Below are 22,118 nucleotides of genomic sequence, written 5' to 3' on the forward strand. Positions count from 1 at the left end.
TCATGGTAACCACAGAGCAAAAATTAGATACACAAACAATGTAGAGAAAAGAATCAAAGCAACCCACTAAAACAATCATCAACTAACAAAGAAAGACAGCAAGAGAGGAGGAAGGAAACTAAGGAACTTCAAAACAATCAGAAATCATTATTAAAATTTAGTGATAGTAAGTCTTTATCCAATCATGTCTTTAAATATAAATGTTTTAAATTCTTCAATTAAAAGACACAAAGAAGCTAAATGGATAAAAACAACAACAACAACAAATACCAAGGCCCATCTATATGCTGCCTATAAGAGGCTCACTTAAGCCTTAAGCACACTCACAGGCTGAAAGTGAAGGGATGAAGGTATTTCAAGCAAATGGAAATGAAAAGAGAGCAGGGGTAGCCATATTTATATCAGACAAAAGATACTTTAAGTAAAAAACTGTAACAGGATACAAGAAGGTCATTATATAATGATAAAAGGGTCAATTCATCACAAGGATATAACAACTGTAAACTCATGCACACTCAATATTGTAGCACGTAAATATATTAAACAGTTATCAATGGATCTGAAGGGAAAAATAGACAGCAATGAAATAACAGTAGGGGACTTCAATACCACACTTTCAATAATTGATCCATCATTCAAATAGAAAATGAATAAGGAAATAATGGATCTGAATGATACCTTGGACCAAATAAACCAAACAGACATTTACAGAACATTCCATCCAACAGCAGCAGAATACACATTTTCTCTAGCACACACAGAACATTCTCCAGGATGGTTCATGTAATATATCATAAAACATGTCTTAGCAAATTTAAGAAGATTGAAATCATAAAAACTATGTTTTCCAACCACAGAAATATGAAACTAGAAATCAATAACAGGAGGAATGCTGGAAAATTGAAAATATGTGGAATTGAACAACATGCTCCTGAACAACAAATGGGTTAAAGAAGAAATCAACACGGAAATCAAGAAATATTTTGAAACAAATGAAAATGGAAGGACAACATATCAAAACATGTGGGATGCTGCAAAAGCAGTTCCCAGAGGGACGTGTATAGCAATAAATGCCTACATTAAGAAACAAGAAAGATCTCAAATAAGCTAGAAATAGAAGAACATACTAAGCCGAAAGTTCACAGAAGAAAGGAATTATCAAAGATCAGAGCACAGAGCTTCCGGGAAGATGGCGGAAGAGTAAGACACGGAGATCACCTTCCTCCCCACAGATACAACAGAAATACATCTACACGTGGAACAACTTCTACAGAACACCTACTGAACACTGGCAGAAGACCTCAGACATCCCAAAAGGCAAGAAACCCCCCCCCCCCACGTACCTGGGTAGGGCAAAAGAAAAAAGAATAAACAGAGACAAAAGGATAGGGACACGGGACCTGCACCAGTGGGAGGGAGCTGTGAAGCAGGAAAGGTTTCCACACACTAGGAAGCCCCTTCGCGGGCGGAGACGGTGGGTGGCGGAGGGGGAAGCTGCGAAGCCACGGAGGAGAGCACAGCAACAGGGGTGTGGGGTGCAAAGCGGGGAGAGATTCCCACACAGAGAATCAGGGCCGACCAGCACTCACCAGCCCAAGAGGCTTGTCTGCTCACCCGCCGGGGCGGGCGGGGCTGGGAGCTGAGGCTCGGGCTTCAGTCAGAGCGCTGGGAGAGGACTGGGGTTGGCGGCGTGAACACAGCCTGCAGGGGGTTAGTGCACCATGGCTAGCTGGGAGGGAGTCCGGGGAAAAGTCTGGACCTGCCGAAGAGGCAAGAGACTTTTTCTTACCTCTTTGTTTCCTGGTGCACGAGGAGAGGGGATTCAGAGCGCTGCTTAAAGGAGCTCCAGAGACAGGCTCGAGCCGCAGCTAAAAGCGTGAACCCCAGAGACGGGCAGGAGACACTAAGGCTGCTGCTGCCACCAAAAAGCCTGTGTGCGAGCACAGGTCACTGTCCACACCCGCCTTCCGGGAGCCTGTGCAGCCTGCCACTGCCAGGGTCCCGGGATACAGGGACAACTTCCCCGGGAGAACACACGGTGCACCTCAGGCTGGTGCAATGTCACGCTGGCCTCCGCCACCACAGGCTCATCCCGCACTTCGTGCCCCGCCCTCCCCCTGGCCTGAGTGAGCCAGAACCCCCGAATCAGCGGCTCCTTTAACCCTGTCCTGTCTGAGCGAAGAACAGTCGCCCTCCGACGACCTACACGCAGAGGCGGGGCCAGATCCAAAGCTGAGCCCCTGGGAGCTGTGCGAACAAAGAAGAGAAAGGGAAATCTCTCCCAGCAGCCTCAGAAACAGTGGATTAAAGCTCCACAATCAACTTGATGCACCTGCATCTGTGGAATACCTGAATAGACAACGAATCATCCCAAATTGAGGAGGTGGACTTTGAGAGCAAGATTTATGATTTTTTCCCCTTTTCCTCTTTTTGTGAGTGTGTATGTGTATGCTTCTGGGTGAGATTTTGTCTGTAGAGCTTTGCTTCCACCATTTGTCCTAGGGTTCTATCTGTCCGTTTTTTCTTTGTTGTTGTTGTTGTTTTAAATTTTTTTTCTTAATAATTATTTTTTATTTTAATAACTTTATTTTATTTTACTTTATCTTCTTTCTTTCCTTCCTCCCTCCCTCCCTCCCTCCCTCGCTCCCTTCCTTCCTTCCCTCCTTTAGACAACGAATCATCCCAAATTGAGGAGGTGGACTTTGAGAGCAAGATTTATGATTTTTTTCCCCTTTTCCTCTTTTTGTGAGTGTGTATGTGTATGCTTCTATGTGAGATTTTGCCTGTATAGCTTTGCTTCCACCATTTGTCCTAGGGTTCTATCTGTCCGTTTTTTTTTAATTTTTTTATTTCTTTTCTTTTTTTTCTTAATAATTATTTTTTTATTTTAATAACTTTATTATATTTTATCTTATTTTATGTTACTTTATCTTCTTTCTTTCTTTTTTCCTTCCTTCCCTCCTTCCTTCCTCCCTCCTTTCTTTCTTTCTTTCTTTCTTTCTTTCTTTCATTCTACTTCTACTAATTCTTTCTTTCTACTTTTTCTCCCTTTTATTCTAAGCCATGTGGATGAAAGGCTCTTGGTGCTACAGCCAGGAGTCAGTGCTGTGCCTCTGAGGTGGGAGAGCCAACTTCAGGACACTGGGCCACAAGAGACCTCCCAGCTCCACATAATATCAAATGGTGAAAATCCCCCAGAGATCTCCATCTCAACACCAGCACCCAGCTTCACTCAATGACCAGCAAGCTACAGTGCTGGACATCCTATGCCAAAAAACTAGCAAGACAGGAACACAACCCCACCCATTAGCAGAGAGGCTGCCTAAAATCATAATAAGGCCACAGACACCCCAAAACACACCACCAAACATGGACCTGCCCACCAGAAAGACAAGATCCAGCCTCACCCACCAGAACACAGGCACTAGTCCCCTCCACCAGGAAGCCTACACAACCCACTGAACCAACCTTAGCCACTGGGGACAGACACCAAAAACAACGGGAACTACGAACCTGCAGCCTGCAAAAAGGAGACCCCAAACACAGTAAGATAAGCAAAATGAGAAGACAGAAAAACACACAACAGATGAAGGAGCAAGATAAAAATCCACCAGACCTAACAGATGAGGAGGAAATAGGCAGTCTACCTGAAAAAGAATTCAGAATAATGATAGTAAAGATGATCCAAAATCTTGGAAATAGAATAGACAAAATGCAAGAAACATTTAACAATGACCTAGAAGAACTAAAGATGAAACAAACAATGATCAACAACACAATAAATGAAATGAAAAATACTCTAGATGAGATCAATAGCAGAATTACTGAGGCAGAAGAACGGATAAGTGACCTGGAAGATAAAATACAGGAAATAACTACTGCAGAGCAGAATAAAGAAAAAAGAATGAAAAGAACTGAGGACAGTCTCAGAGACCTCTGGGACAACATTAAACGCACCAACATTCGAATTATAGGGGTTCCAGAAGAATAAGAGAAAAAGAAAGGGACTGAGAAAATATTTGAAGAGATTATAGTTGAAAACTTCCCTAATATGGGAAAGGAAATAGTTAATGAAGTCCAGGAAGCACAGAGAGTCCCATACAGGATAAATCCAAGGAGAAACACGCCAAGACACATATTAATCAAACTATCAAAAATTAAATACAAAGAAAAAATATTAAAAGCAGCAAGGGAAAAACAACAAATAACACACAAGGGAATCCCCATAAGGTTAACAGCTGATCTTTCAGCAGAAACTCTGCAAGCCAGAAGGGAGTGGCAGGACATATTGAAAATGTTGAAGGAGAAAAACCTGCAACCAAGATTACTCTACCCAGCAAGGATCTCATTCAGATTTGATGGAAAAATTAAAACCTTTACAGACTAGCAAAAGCTGAGAGAGTTCAGCACCACCAAACCAGCTCTACAACAAATGCTAAAGGAACTTCTCTAGGCAAGAAACACAAGAGAAGGAAAAGACCTACAATAACGAACCCAAAACAATTAAGAAAATGAGAATAGGAACATACATATCGATAATTACCTTAAATGTAAATGGACTAAATGCTCCCACCAAAACACACAGATTAGCTTAATGGATACAAAAACAAGACCCATATATTTGCTGTCTTCAAGAGACCCACTTCAGACCTAGAGACACCTACAGACTGAAAGTAACGGGATGGAAAAAGATATTTCATGCAAATGGAAACCAAAAGAAAGCTGAAGTAGCAATTCTCATATCAGACAAAATAGACTTAAAAAAAAAAGATCAGAGCAGAAATAAATGAAATAGAGACCAGGAAAACAATAGAAAAGATCAATGAAACTAAGTGCTGGCTCTTTGAAAAGATAAACAAAATTGGCAAGGCTTTAGCCAGATTAACTAAGAAAACAAGAAAGAAGACACAAATAAATAAAACTAGAAATGAAAGAGGAGACATTACAACTGATAGCACAGAAATATAAAAAATTATGAGAGACTACAATTATATGTCAACAAACTGGATAACTGAGAAGAAATGGATAAATTCCTAGAAACATATGACCCACCAAAAAATGAATCATGAATAAACAGAAAATCTAAAGAAACCCTTAACAATTAAGGAGATTGAATCAGTAATCAGAAAACTCCCAAACACAGAAAAGCAAAGGATCAGATGGTTTCACCAGTGAATTCTACCAAACATTTAAAGAGGAATTAACACCAATCCTTCTCAAACTGTTGCAAACATCTGAAGAGGAGGGAACACTCCCAAATTCATTTTATGCAGCCAGCATTACCCTGATATCAAAGCCAAATAAGACACCACAAGAAAATAAAATTACAGACAAATATCCCTGATAAAGATGTAAAAATTCTCAACAAAATATTAGCAAACTGTTTTCAAAAGCACATTAAAAATATCATTCACCACCTCATTACAAATAGCTCAATTTCGTTTCTTTTTATGGCTGAGTAATATTCCATTGTATATATGTGCCACATCTTCTTTATCCATTCATCTGATGATGGACACTTAGGTTGTTTCCTTCTCCGGGCTATTGTAAATAGAGCTGCAATGAGCACAGCACAGGGAGATCAGCTCGGTGCTTTGTGACCACCTGGAGGGGTGGGATAGGGAGGGTGGGAGGGAGGGAGACGCAAGAGGGAAGAGATACGGGAACATATGTATATGTATAACTGATTCACTTTGTTATAAAGCAGAAACTAACACACCATTGTAAAGCAATTATACTCCAATAAAGATGTAAAAAAAAAAATCATTCACCTTGATCAAGTGAGATTTATCCCTGGGATGCAAGGATGGTTTAACACATGAAAAACAACAAATGTAATACACCACATTAATAGAATGAAAGATAAATATGATATAATCATCTCAACAGAGGCAGAAAAAGTATTTGACAAATACAACATCATTTCATGATGAAAATGTTCATCAAATTGGGTATAGAAGGAATATTCCTTAGCATAATAAAGGTCATCTATGACAAGCCCACAAATAACATCATACTCAGTGGTAATAAGTTAAAACTCTTTCCTGTAAGATCAATACAGAGATGCCCATTCTTACCATTTGTATTCAACATAATAATAAAAGTTCTAGCCAGAGCAATTAGGCAAGAAAAAGAAATAAAAACACCCACATCAGAAAGGAGAAGTAAAATCATTTCTGTTTGCAGATGATATAATCTTACATGTAGAAAACCTTGAAGACTCCACTAAAAAACCGTTAGAACAAATAAATGAATTCAGTAAAGTTTTAGGATACAAAATCAAGACACAGAAATCAGTTGCATTTCTATACACTAACAATGAATTATCTGAAAGAGAAGTTAAGAAAGCAATCCCATTTACAATAGCATTAAAAATGATGAAATATTGAGGAATAAATTTAACCAAGGAGGTGAAAGACCTGTACACTGTAAATTATAAGACATTGATTGAAAGAGATTAAAGAAGACACAAATAAATGAAAAGATATCTCAGGTTCCTGGATTTGAAGATTAATACTGTAAATATGTCCATACTACCCATAGTGATCTACAGATTCAATGTAATCCCAGTCAAAATTCCAAAGACATTCCTATTCACAGAAACAGGAAAAATTATTCTACAATTTGTTTCAGACCACAAAAGACCCTGAATAGCCAAAGCAATCTTGAGAAAGAAGGGCAAAGCTGGAGGTATAACAATACCTGATTTCAAGCTATATTACAAAGCTATAGTAATCAAAACAGTATGTTACTGGCATAAAAATAGGCACATAGATCAGTGGAACAAAATAAAGACCCCAGACATAAAACCTCACAAATATTCTCGACTAATTTTTGATGATGGAGCCAAGAACACACATTGGGGAAAGGAGAGTCTCTTCAATAAAAGATATTGGGAAAACTGGATATCCACTTGAAAAAGAATAAAACTGAACCCCTACCTTACACCACTCACATAAAATTAACTTGAAATGGACCAAAGATTTAAATGTAATACCTGAAACTGTAAATCTCCTTGAAGAAAACATAGGGGAAAAGAGCCTTGACATTGGTCTTGGCAATAATTTCTTGGATAAGTCACCAATAGCACAGGCAACAAAAATTAAAATAAACAAGCTGGGCTACATTAAACTAAAAAGCTTCTGAACAGCTAAGGAAACAAGCAATAAATGGAAAAGAAAACCTACAGAATGGGAGGAAATACTCCCAAACCATATATCTGATTAGGAATTGATATTCATAATATATAAAGAACTCATACAACTCAATAGCAAAAGGGAAAATAATCCAATTAAAAAATGGGCAAAGGACCTGTGTAGGCATTTTTCCAAAGAAGACATACAAATGGCCATCAGGTGTGTGAAAATGTGTTCAACATCACTAATCATCAGGGAAATGCAAATCAAAACCACAATGAGACATCAACTTGCCTGCTATGATGGCTTTTTATCCAAAAGACAAGAGATAACAAATGTTGGCAAGGATGTGGAGAAATAGGAACCCTTGTGCACTCTTTGTGGGAATGTAAATTGGTATAGCTATTATGGAAAACAGTATGGTTATTACTCAAAAAGTAAATATTGTACTACTATATTATCCAGAAATTCCACTTCTCGGTATATATCTGGAGGAATTAAAATCAGTGTTGCACAGGGATATCTGCATCCCCATGTTCACTGCAGCATTATTCACAATAGCAAAGGTACGGAAACAACCTAAGTATCCACCAATGGAAAAGAAAATGTGAGATATACACATACACACACAAACACACACACATATACAAGAGAATATGGCATGTGTATGAGAAAGAAGTCAATCCTGCCATTTGTGACAACATGGATGGACCTTGAAGGCATTGTGCTAATTGAGATAAGTTAGAGAAGGACAAATACTGTATGATATCACTTATATGTGGAATCTAAAACAACAGAACTTGTGCAAATGATAGTAGAATGGTAGTTACCAGAGGTTAGGGTTGGTGAGGAAATGGGGAGCTGTTGTTTAAAGGTACAAACTTACAAGTAGTAGATAAACAAGTTCTGGAGCTCTAATATACAACATAGTGATTATAGTAAACAATACTATATTATAAACTTCAAGGTTACTAAGAGACTAAATCTTAACTGTTCTCAACACAAAAGAAATGATAAATATGTGACATCATAAAGGCATTAGCTAACTCTACTATAATCGTATTGCAATATATAAATGTATCAAACCAAAACATTTTTCACCTTAAACTTACACAATGTTATATGTCAATTATATCTCAATTTTAAAAAGTATTTTTAAAAATTCCTTTTCAGATCATGTATCTGCAATGTTCACAGACCTTTCATAAGTCTTCGTGGTTACCAAATAAAATCCAACTCCTTGGACTGATATTCATGGCTTTCTGTGAATCTGCAATCTATTCCCAATATACTTTTACAGGTGTACATTCCACTACTTCTCTTTCTGACCAGAAATCATAGCCATATTAGATTATTCACCATTTCCCAATACTCCCCATGTTTTCATTTTCCGAGTCCAGTCATTCCAATAAGTGGAAAGGTCTAGCTAAAAATTCAGCACTAGGGATACCAGTTATATACTGGGAAGGGAATGAGAAACACCTGGAATTCAATAACATACATTCTAATGTTTTTACAGAAGCCACTTAAAGAAAAAAGAATAAACTGATTTTTGACTAGAATATGTCCAATATATCTCAAAAAGACAACTGTCTTTTTCTTAAATGGCTTCTATAGACTGGTTATGAAACTAAAGAAGTATTAGCTTAAGACACACCCATTCGCTATGTGGTCCACCTGTTCACACTATTTGCAGAATTAAAGTAAAATAAAAACCAAGTCCTTCATACCTTCTTAGTAACTAAAAGCCACTGCTTCACAGAAACACACGAGAAGATCTGACTACTGTATCTTGTGAATGATTAAATGACAAGGTACTAACCTTAGAGATATGATTTCATATGTGAACATCAGCAGGTGTACCCTAACTTAAAATGGGTTGTATTCCAAAGTTTGCAAAGAATTAAAGGCACATTCTTCCTTTGAAACAATGCCATAAAGGGTAGCTACTTTTCCAGGCAAGGCTACACAAGTCTTTATTTCTCATAATTTATCTGAATGATTGTAATTGCCAATGCATGAGCACTATTTCAGCAACATTTCTCATTAAGTGGACTTTCATAGGCCAGCCTGAGAACCATTTATAACACTGCCTATGTGGAGAAAAGAATTATGACACAAAAGAAGGGAAACTACAGTACTAGGCATATTCTCTTCCCCACTATTATTTACTCTCTACCCCACAACCATGGCCATGACCAAAGCAATGAGCTGGTCATGGCCTCAAGTCTCTCAATCAATCCTAGTGACTAGTATCCTTACAATGGAGAGTCCTGACAGTCATCACCTTAACCAAGAGATCACATTTAGCATCAGTAATACTGAGACGACCTTGCCTCCTGACATGATACAATAGGAAGTCACAGTGTCATCTACCAAATATTCTTGATCCTGCCTTCAAATGTCCAGCTCTGCCCTGTGTTACAAATTCTACACTTCTACTTCAAAATGGAAAATGATATTTCTTATTCCTCTAGGTCCTATAAGAAAATTACACTTGCCCCATTTTAGCACAGGCTAGGCAGTCATGTGGCTGAGATATTAAGTATTCAGAGATTGAGGTATTACTATACATAAGTAGATGTTCATGTACACAAAATAAATGGACATGTGCCTAATTCATACTTAAAATTGACCAAACACATGAAAACCAATACATTGTAGCAATTAATAGCATGTACTCTGGAGCCAGACTGTCTGGGTTTCAGTCCTGGCTCTGCCACTTTTTAACTGTGTGAGCTTTGGCAAGTTACTTGACCTCTCCGTGTCTCCATATTTTATCTGTGAAACAGGAATAATAGCAGCACCTAGGTAGAAGGTCTGTTATAAGGATTATATGGATTAACCTATGTAAAGCACTTAGAATAGTGCTTGGTACATAGTAAGAGTTATTTAAACGTAAGTTTTAAAGTAACAGGATAGGATATGAAAACTATAAATAAGAATAAAGTATTGAACTAAGTTTCAAAAAAATCTAATTACAGAACAAAGGAGAGTGTTCAGTTTTAAGCAATGTCTGGAAAATCATATCATGTCAGGAGAATAGTTGAAAGTAATAAGAGTTTCAATAAGAGTTGAAAGTAATAAGAGTTGAAAGTAATAAGAGTTAGACAAGAAAGCATGGAGTAGCTCTGAGACCTGTTATGTGGAAAAGGAAGCAAGTGCCACAGGGGCCTAAAACTGGTAGGCATTAGAGGAAGGTGGACTTCTGCTCAATATAGGAAGCACTTTCCAATCCCTAGAGCTATATGCCCATGGTAATAATGCAGTTTACTACTGGAGGGATTCAAACTGGTAGGTCAATCATAAAGCATAATGCAAGAGGGATTCTTGATCAGGGTAGGAGCTTAGGACTTAGAGCTTCTCAGGTCCCACATCTGATTCTTAAATTTTAAGATTTGGTGATTGAATGGTAAAAGTATTAATGTATTGATTCCATAATAGAGATTATATACACATAGAAGAGATTAGACTTTGCATACTTATAATTCAAGTCAAAATTAGCTTGAGACATTCCCACTCAACATGTGCCATGCCTGTCCACATTATTCACTGAGTTAAAGTAAAATAAAAACCAAGTCCTTTATGTTTCTCTTAGTAACTTAGTATTTACATGTGTGGCCACAGGTGCCAGTTTATTCTGAGATTAAGAGAACTGAGAAAATATATTTCACAATGAAAGCAGACACTTACAAGGACCTATGGAACATGGCACCAAGTCAGACTATGAATGTGACAAAGAGACAATGAATCAACAGTTCAACCATTTCCTCTTAAATTCACAGTATCTGCTCTCACCACTGCCAGCACTATGTAATCTTGTTGCAGAAAAAGTGGTGATATGGTGTCATGTAAATGTACAGCCTTGTGCCCAGTGTCTTTCATTTCCCCTTCCAGATATATTATACACTCTTCACCCTGTTCTCTTTCTTATAACGGTAAACTATATGAACTATATCAGCAGGGCTGCCACAGCCTCTGGCTTCAGAAGACAGAGGGAAAAAGAAGGGAAAGTCTGGGTATGTAATCTCTTGGCTCTCTCCCTGTGAAATCTCCTCCACTAAAGATCTCTTCACCTCTTAAGTAAACTTGTTTTACATGACATACCTACTGCTGGCCTTAGGTTCTTGCTGTATCTGTTGGGGGTGTATCTACACCCAGACCATACCTTTACTGTTAGGTCCTTTGCAAATGTACCCTCCTCAAATAGTCTTATTTGAAATGTCCCATCTGTATTCTTTGGGATCCTGTCTGATACACATCTCAAGTTTCAACAAATCTCAGTCAGACCTGGACAGAATATCCATTTGGCATTTACTTGCTACTGAGGTTGACCCATCATGAAATTGCTTATATTCAACCATTTTGACCCAGAGAAATGACATTTTCATAATGCTCCAACCTAACACTGTTCACACATATAGTTCTCATTTGTTAATGGTCAAACGAGGAAGCAGAAGTATAAGAAATTCCTTTATTACATGAAGCTGAAATTGTTCCCTGTAGCTTTTCTTTAAAAATATGGGACTTGGAATCAGAGACTGGTGTTCTAGACCTAGCTCTACTATTAATTTTCTGTAAAGTCTTAGAAAAATAAATTTCCTTTTCTGGAACTCAATTTCTTCATGCACAAAATGAGGAATCAGACTAGATGCTCTCTATGCATTTTCCCATGTCTGCTATTCTAAAATTTCAGAATCCCATATTCCTAACTATACTGTAAGTTCTTTGAAAACAAGGACTGTGTCCCCAAAGTATTGTTCAAAGATTCCTTACATCAGAATCATGTGGGGCACTTGATAAAAATGCAAATTTTAGGCACTATCCCCAGAGCTACTAAATCAAATTCTCCACGTGTGGAGCCTGCTTCCTTGCTTACACATACCAAACATTGAGAACCACTGCATTTAGAACATGATTAGAGTATGTTAGAACAAAGTACTGGTCAATAAACCAGTACTCCTCAACAGTCTCTGCTTTTTCAAGCAGGATGTTTTGGCCTTCTCTTTAATATAATTATTGAAAGGCTTGATTATTTGATTTTCTAAGCACCAACAGGACATAAACAAACTGATGTAAACAGGAGAGGTGACAACTGACACTGAGGATGGAGACACAAAAAGAAAAATAGCAGATATAGGATAAACACAATGAATGCTCTTTATGATGATCAGAGAGTCACCAAGAAGTGGGACTATTCTGTTCAAAATCCTTGTTTAGGATTATTAGATAGCATGCAATACATTTTTAGAGAACTTTAATTCTCAGAGTTAAAATTAAAAAGCCTGGGCTTCCCTGGTGGCGCAGTGGTTGAGAGTCCGCCTGCCAATGCAGGGGACATGGGTTCATGCCCCAGTCCGGGAAGATCCCACATGCCACAGAGCGGCTGGGCCCGTGAGCCATGGCCGCTGAGCCTGCGCGTCCGGAGCCTGTGCTCCGCAACGGGAGAGGCCGCAACAGTGAGAGGCCCGCGTACCGCAAAAAAAAAAAAAAAAAATTAAAAAGCCTTTAACATTTGAAGAGGTAAGATTCATTTATTTAGAATTTCCATCTTATTTAGAACATCTATCATGCCCAATGAAATCACATACATGAGAAGTTAATAAGACAGAATTAGTCTTTTTTTTCCCATACTGGGATAAAGAACAAAAAGGGCCACATGGGCCATGTTTCTAAGGACATATCAGTCCAGTTGTGTAGCCCTCAGCCCCAGAGATTATTGTTGAAAATGCTGATAGAAGATGGAAAGACTCAGAGTACATTAAGATAATCAACTCTGCAAAAATAATTAGGAACAAGTCCTAATGCTTCCAAGTATATGGGACAATAGCCAAATGTAAAACAACAACAAACACTACCAAAGAATAAAATATCCTCCGTAATATTGAAATATGTAGAGGCTAAGGGGGTGATTTCTAGTAATGATATTCTCTGAATGAGGTTGACTTTTAAAGTCAAAAGAAGTTCAAAATAGCTGAAGAACATAAAGTTTGGTGACAGGAGGACTAAAAATAAGGGTGACAAATGGGTGGAGGCTGGGTCATACTGGGTCTTATAAAATCATATTAAGGAGTTGGAACTTTAGGGATAATAGAAAGTCATTAAGTAACTCTAAATAGGACAGATATAATGCAACATGCATTGTGGAAGAAACACTGGCTACATACTTTAGGAAGTAAAACCAATTAGAGACTCTTGCAGTAGTCCAAGTGGAAGACAACATCGGATTAAACTAGGGTGGTAGCAGGAAAGTTGGAGAAAAGTAGATGAATCCAAGGAATGTGGGAGGAAGAAATGACAGATCTTAGGGATTGATTGAATCTGTAAAGTGAAGGGTAGAAAGCATAGCCATAAAAGCATGAAGAAACCAAATATAGAATTTACTGTTACTACTACGTCAAGATTTCTTTTACTATGCCAGTAAAACCATCCCCCAGCTACTTCAGGGTATCACCATCAGCTGAAGGGAACCATCTCACTGTAAAATGCCTGGGAGGACAATGACTGACTGAGATGAAGCTACAAAAGCCATTCATGCTCCGTATCTCCCCATGGGGTCAAATGGGAGCTACACTTCAAGTGAAATCACACCTTTGTTTTACTTTTGCTCCTTCCCTATCTCACTTCCCTTACTTCTTACAAGTTTCCCTCCTTAACAAATGAATCTACATATGCAACAGAAACAGACTCACAGAGATAGAAAACAAACTCATGGTTACCAAAGGGGAAAGGGAGGGGGAGGGATAAATTAGGAGTATGGACTTAACAGATACACACTACTATATATAAAACAGATAAGCAACAAGTATTTACTGTATATCACAGGGAACAATATTCAATATCTTGTAACAACCAATAATGGAAAATAATCTGAAAAAAAGAATATTTATATAACTGAATCAGTTTGCTCTACACCTGAAATTAACACAATATTGTAACTCAACTATTCTTCAATTAAAAAAAAAAGCTCTGGTCAAAGGCAATAATTTATCACAGTCTTCTTTTGTTCTAGGAGTTAAGAGTACTTACCCGCCAATATCGTGCTTTACAAAGTCCCCAGGTTCTTGTCGCCTTGATTCTCCTTGGCCAGTTGTTCCAGGGATAATATTAATCAGGAAGAGAACCCCAAGGCTAGTCATGTAGAACTGACTTATTTGTGTGATTATCATCTTCTTAGGCACCAACTTGGAGAGACCTGTGAGTTCCATGTTCAGGGAAAGAGGAAGGGGAAAGGAGTAGAAGACAAAGGGAAGGAGGAAGAAGTGGTGGAAAAAAATATTTTATTCAACTCTATTAGAGCCATTTAACTTCCAGAATATACAGCTACTAAATGCTTACTGTTACAGTCCTCCTTCTGCAGTTCATCAATGCCACCAAAATTCACTCCTGGCATATCCCTCTCTTGATTATACCAGAGCCTAACCAATAGAGGGTAGTATAAAGACTCTAAATCAGTAATTGGAAGACTTAGGTTACAACGCCATCTTTTTCCCTGTCTTCTTTTAACTAGGTGAGTCACAGAACTTCTCTTAGCCTCAGTTACCTCTTATAATCTGAGATCTTAAAATAATCTCTCATGTCTTCACTTTATTTTTCCCCCATCCTGTTTGATTTTTTACTATCACAAATGCCTTTTCCATGAATAACTGTATAATACTGTAGAAAATCATAGAATATTAAGACCTGGAGTCTCTTTATAGAATTTTTGGGATTGATTCTCATCTTGATACAGTTAAGCAGTTTTCCAAAATATCAAAGGGCCTGGAGAAGATGGACTGTATCCTCTGAATCGGGTTGAGAAAATGCTGAATGATGAGACACCATGATTCCTGAATAGGAATGCAATGTTTTCCCATAAAGAGATATTTGAGGGCAAAACCAGTCCCATATAGGGGCCACAACATAAAGAAATCCAAGCCTAGTCTCCTGGTACAGAAGTCCCTACGTGGTCAGCAAACTATACTGATGATAGAATTATGCAATTTTGAGTTGCCTATATGCAAGGCTGTTTTATGAACTCTGGATTGGTGGAGGTTTACCCAGGACATGGGGTTAAGAAAACAGTGTAAAGAGGCACTTGCTTGTTACCTCTAAACCTTATGGCTTCTTTGAATTTGAGACACTGACCACTTGAAGGAAACCTAATTCTTACCTAGCACCATACTCTTTTACAGTCATATAGGTGGTTTAATTTTCAGAGGGCATAGAAGGATATGAAATGTTTTTCCTAAGGAAAGTTTATACAAGACACTAATATGTAAAACAGATACATGCTGAAGAGCTATTCTGGTAGATGAGAAGATGAAGAACAAAATCTTTCTAAATTGATCCTAACCACTCCACCCCACCCCCGCCCCAAGGCAGCCACTAGGTTCTATATTAGATTGTCTTCTTGAATCTGATACAGGCATAGAAAACTATGATACAGGAAAAGATGGATTTCTGACATGAGAAAATGTCCACATTATAGATAGAAATAGTCATAGTATTCGGCTGTATCACATAAATTTGCCAATTTGACAATTTTTCTTTCACAAAACAGCAATTTCTTATGCTCAATTTAATATGTGCTGTGACATTCATGACTCATGAGCTGTACAAGAGTTGATGGCTATTTTACAGAAATCAACAGAAACAGTACAGTTAAGAAAACCATAGCATATGAGTAAGAAAATATGGTACATAAACAGACAATTCTGGGGCAAGAGAAACAGCTGTAGTATGGGCAATAACTCTCTGACATATGCTCAAACATCCACAGGGCTTTAGAAGACCCTAAGGTTGAAAATCACATGACAAAGGTTAATGCTCATATAATCATGATTGACAATTACTCTACAGGAACAAAGAGACTTGGTACAGGATATGAAGTCTAAATTGTAGAAATAATACATGGAATATAGGACAGAACTATGATGCATGCTTAAAAAACATGAGTGCCTGAGTAACAATCCTGGGTTTAGGAGAAGATGGCCATGCTGCATGAGCAAAGATACTCATAGTGTATGTTCAACTATGCTATTCTAGTATATAACTATGGCTTATGTTCAAATGATCATGGTAAACAAGGAGCAAATCTTCACACTAAGCATAGATGCCAATGACACAGAAACAAATGCCCATGATTTGGAAGGAGAAAACTATGATGCATAAGAAGACAACAATGTTATATAAACTCATGACTAAGATACATGTTCAAATAACCATTATGCATGAGAAGACATCCATTATATATAAAAGAGGTTAGACATAATACATGCCCTCCAACTACCATGACACTTGCTAGCAAACAATATTATTATTCATGTGAACACATTTATGATATAAAACCATTTGGCTATGATATATGTCAGAAAACCATAGCACATAAGCCTACTAACCACTGAACAAGAGAAGAGGGCCTTGGTACACATTTCATTAAGACATTGCACGTGATCAAAAGAATGCCACTAGACTGCTGTACAACAATGTGAATATACTTAACAACACTAAACTGTACAGTTAAAATGTTTGATTGTTTGTCATGTGTTTTTTTTTTACCAGAATTAACGTTTTTTTGTTTGTTTGTTTGTTTGTTTGCGGTACGCGGGCCTCTCACTGTTGTGGCCTCTCCCGTTGCAGAGCACAGGCTCCAGACACGCAGGCTCAGCGGCCATGGCTCACGGGCCCAGCCGCTCCACGGCATGTGGGATCTTCTTGGACCGGGGCACGAACCCGTGTCCCCTGCATCGGCAGGTGGACCCTCAACAACTGCGCCACCAGGGAAGCCCAGAATTAATGTTTTAATTAAAAAACAACATGCCACTGGAAGAGGCAGAGTCTTAGCAAGTTAGCAAATATCTATAAAACAGACCCAACCCTGATATATGTACAGAGAAATATGGCACATTAGAATATATTAGCATTAAATGAACATAAATCCATGTACATGCTCAGATGATCATCAAACAGTACAGAGAAGGACAGTAGAAGAGCAGACACTCAAAATTATTCTAACAACCTTGCTGAATTTTCAAGTGACCGTAGTGCATAAACCATGACACTTGAACAAAGAGCCTTCAAACATGATAAAGCATCTATCTAGCTGGAGACAACTATGGTATATGCTTAAACAACCATGATGAATGTGAAGAAGTATTTGGTATATTAGTCCTTAACCACGATGTGTGCATACACAATGTGTGTATCATGGCAACCATGATACAAGAATTAAGTGACATGGTTTAGGGGTAGATGGCCATGCTAGACTGCCATGATGCAGGAACAGGAGCCATGGTCCAAGAGTAGGTTGACATGCTCAAATTTTTCCACTGGAGCTGAGAGGTAAGGTATAGATGCAAGTGACCATAATGAAGAATTGATATCTTTCAAGTAATGATGACCACGGTGAATAAATTGCTATTTATAACATAAACAAACAAATATAATACTACACATACCCATGATGAATATACTGAAAATTACAGCAAAGGAACATCATATAATGACATGAATATTCAAACAACTATGTTGCATGAGCAGAATGTAAAACCTAATACTAGTTTTAAAGTTAGTATAAAGAAGCCGGTGTACACTGTAAAAGTAGACAACCATGGTGTATGCTCATATAAGTACAGCAAATGAATAAACACCGATGACACATGAGCTTAAAACCAATGAGTGTATTCAGATAACCATGGTCACAATGGCAGATCCCTCTGGTAGGGGCAGATTGGCTATAATATAGGAGGTAACAACCCTTGTGCAGGCTCAGATAATCTTGGTATTAGAATGTATTATCTATGGTACAGGAACACACAATCATGACACATGCTCAAGTCACCATAATATGTAATTGCATAGCCAAAATAACAATGGTTACTCAATCAATTCACTCTGCTCAAGAACTAAAGGAAGGTACAAGGAACTAACCAGAGGGAAATCTCTATTAGCTGATAACTTACAAATTAATATCTCCATCCTAGATCTCTCCTGCAACCCATATCTGCACTTAGATGTCTGAGAAGCATCTTAAACCTAACACATTCAAATATCCACCTACAGACACACACACACACACACACACACACACACACACACACAGACCTGGTCCTCCTGCAGTCTTTCTCATTTCAGGTAATAGTAACCCCACCCTTCCATCTGCTCAGTAAAAACTCTGATGTCATTCTTGATTCCACTTTTACTCTCACACCCCACATTCAATCCATAAACAAGTCTCATGGGCATTCCATTAGAAAGGAAACATATCCAGAATAAAACCACTGGTCATCACCTCTGCTGATACTCTGGCTTGTCATCTCTTGCTGAGATCATTATAAAAGCCTCTTAACTGGTCTTGCTGCCTGTGCCCTTGCTCCCTTACAGTCTGTTCTTTAAACAGCAGACAGAGTGAAATTATAAAGTGTTAAGTCAGATCATGTCTCTCCTCTGTTCAAAACCATCCAATCGCTTCCTATTTCAAAAAGCCTTATTATGACCTACAAGAACCTACATGATCTTATCCCCAAATAGCTGGCTAACCTCTACTACCCTCCTCTCTTACTCACTCCATTTCAGCCATATTGCCTCCTTGCCACTCATTGGATATGCCAGGCATGCTCCAGCTCTAGAGCCTTTGCATCTGCTATTGCCTCTACCTGGAATATTCTTCCATCCAATTTCCAGATAGTTTGTTCATTCCTTCACTTTAGGTTTTTATCCAAATATCACCTTTCTCATTGAGGCCTTCCCTGACCACCCTATCTAAAAATTCAATCCTTCTACACATCCCAGATACTTCCTATGCAGTTGCCTGCTCTATTTTCCCTTTTAGCACTTCTAGCATATATTTTATGTTTTTTGTTATCGTCTCTTTCCCCAGTAGAATATAAGCTCAATGGGGACAAGGAATTTTGCTTGGTTTATCCATAGATATATGTCCAATGCATAGAAAAGTGCTTGATAAATAATGCATACTTAATAAATAGCTAATGAATGTTATTTTGAAAAAGTCACATCCCTAAATGAGGTAAGATAGTATAAAGGATAGGGTGTAGGATGGGCTTTGGAACACACTAGATTAAGAGACTACTTGGAATTACCAAATATTAGTCATGTTAGGCTTTAAAGACCTCATTCTTTAACATAAAATGGGGGTAATAATACTCATCCTCTAAGAATTCTAAAGATTAAATAATATAACATACATAAAATGCCTGGCTAAAGACCTGTTACCAGGATGAGTCAGCTGTTATATCCTGTCCAAATATAAATTCATTTTATCACAAACATTTGAGCATCCACTTTGTACAAGGCACCGATACAGTACATTCTTCTATAAGAATTCCTAAAACTCCTTTACCTTAGTGCTTAGAAAGTACTAGATACCAACACTCTGCCCACCAACTCCCCTGCTTGGATGCTATGAGGCACTATCTGCCAGAACTTTACCTGAACAGAGGTATCCCAAGTGCTGCTACCCAGATACTATGAAGCCAAATCTGCCATTTCTTTGCCTCAATTTGTCACCAGAGTTTCATTTAAGGCCATCTAATTCTACCCAGCCTCAGGCCACTGTCACTATTAAACGTTTTGGAGTAAGAAAGATCCTAGTTCCAATCCTTGATTTACCACATAGAAATCTGACATTGGGTGAGTGATTTGACTCAATATTCTCATCTATAAAATGTTGATAATGGTACTACTGACACATAGGAGTGTTATAAGAATTAAATGGTGCAATTCATGTACAGAATTAAGCATTATGTTTGATATATAATAATCCTTGGTCACTGTAACCTACAAATAAATTCCTTGATCTCTTGCCCTCCAACAAGCCTCAGCTCCATCCTAATTTAGCCACTCACTCCCATGGTCATAGCCTAAATCTTGTCATTACCAATCTATGGTCTCAAATAACTATCTGATCATATATTTCCAACCCTTTTCATCCAGTACCTTTATACTGTCAACCCTTCTACCCTCCTATCTCTAATCCCTTGATCTTACCACCTTTAAATTTCCCATCATCACCTTGGTGTTCTTACTTTCTTATCCTACTTGGATTACATACATAGTACGTAATTAAAATCATTATAATCATTCTCTGCTGTGAACCCTCAACACACTTGCCTTTCCCTTACTCTGTTGTGACTGCCTGGAAAAAATATAAGCCCTGGTTGAATCCATCTCTTTGCCTGCAACTAAGCAGCTAAATATAGCTGGAGAAAAATCCATAATTATTCCTGACTGGTCTCTCTTTAAATTTTCCCCAACATACTTCAAATGTCCCATGATCCTTTTACATTTGCCAAACCAATTTACTCTCCCACTTTCTGAAACAACTATTTTTTACTTTCTTTTCTCTCCTTAATTCTCCAGTAGCTCTTCTCCCAGACTCTTAACAGATGGCTTTGCTTCTTATTTTCCAGGAAAAATAAAACAATCAGAAGATTTTATCCTCATAACATCAATTATTACAATCTACCTGAATCTCAGGCATATACTCTACCTTTCCCTTGTTACAAGAGGTGTCTAGTCTTATCTTATGCTATCCCTTGTACAAGTGCCCTGGATCCTATTCCCTGTCTCCTGCTCAAGGATTTTAATTCAGTGATTTTCTTCTCTCTCCCACACTTGTCATTTTTTCCCTATCTACTGGCTCATTTCCTGCAGCATAAAAAAATGATGTAATTATCATCCATGATCAAAAAAAAAAGCAGCCCTCCCTTGACCTGACATCCCCCTCCACCTCTTTCCTAATTTCTCTGCTTCCATTTATCGTAATTCAGTTCAATAATTTTTGATATCACTATGTCAACTTCTTCACTTCTCATTTTCTGATTCCCCTTATACCAATTAAGTATTTTCACCTATCACTCCACCTAAACCACTCACTATTCATTCATTCAAAACTTATGAAGCACCATCTACTTACCAGGTTCTAGGTGCTGGGAGTACAGCAGTGAACAAAACAGAGTAAAAGGGAATCAATGAAGTGAAAACAACACTAGACCAAGAACTCTTCTCTCTCACACACTTCACATCAAATCCACCCATACCCAAACCACATCTACACCTTGATTTCTCTCTTCTACACCATATATCCAAACTATCAGCTTATCCTGTTGACTTCAAAACAGATTCAGACTCTAACCACTTCTCACTACCTCCAATGCCCACAAGCTTATCTAAACCATCATCTCTCACCACCATGACTGCAGTGAATGGCCTCATAACTTGTCTTGCTCCTTCCTTTCCTGTCCCCTACAGTCCATTACCTGCACAGCAGCCAGAGTGAGTTTTTAAAAATATAAGTCTGATTATAACACTCCATTCTCAAATTTTTCCAGTGGATTTTCATTGGATCCAAAGTACTTGTCATGACCTATAAGGACCTACTTGATTTGACCACTGGCTACCTCTGAATCTCACCTCTTTCTACTTTCCCTCTCCACTACTCATATCAGGTTAAACTGATTTTCCTACTGTTTCTTGAAAGCATCCAGCATGCTCCTGCCTTAGGGGCTTTGCACTTGCTCTTCTCTGTCATAAATGCTCTTCTTCCATAAATCATTTTGGCTCACTCCTTTACTTTCTTTCGGATTCTAGTTCTGTGCCCCTGCTTCAGAGAAACTTTCCTCGATCACTGTTATCTAAAACTGCATGCTCCTTTCTCATCTCTCTCTATCCCCTTACCCAGTACCATTTTTCTTATAGAATATAGCACTACCTAAAATTACATCATATATTTACTTGTTTATTTTCTGTTTCCCCCACTAGGTATGTTTCATTAGAACAGAGACCTTATCTCTATTTCCAAGCCACAGAACAGTGCCTGGCATATGGTAGCTACTCAGTAAAATATTTGTTGGAAAAAAGAATGCTTTCTGCATTCATGCCCACACTATTCTAGGGATCCTTTCCTTCTCAGAGATATATTCTGAAGACTACCTTTCCCCCATGCCTTTCAATCCTTCATTTTATGGGAAACAAATGTTCCTG

The 22,118-nt window shown here is 38.1% G+C and overlaps 1 protein-coding gene across 1 annotated transcript in view; it reads right to left on the reverse strand.

Moving 5' to 3' along the window:
- Window positions 1-22,118, reverse strand: part of GABRA3 (gamma-aminobutyric acid type A receptor subunit alpha3) — a 267,558-nt gene that overhangs the window by 136,707 nt on the left and 108,733 nt on the right. The window contains exon 3 of the mRNA XM_079911398.1: window positions 14,166-14,331. Coding sequence (XP_079767524.1) covers window positions 14,166-14,331 — 166 coding nt within the window. The remainder of the gene's footprint in view (window positions 1-14,165; window positions 14,332-22,118) is intronic.

The sequence above is a fragment of the Stenella coeruleoalba genome (genome assembly GCF_951394435.1).
Source record: "Stenella coeruleoalba genome assembly, chromosome: X".
In the NCBI taxonomy this organism is placed as follows: Eukaryota; Metazoa; Chordata; class Mammalia; order Artiodactyla; family Delphinidae; genus Stenella; species Stenella coeruleoalba.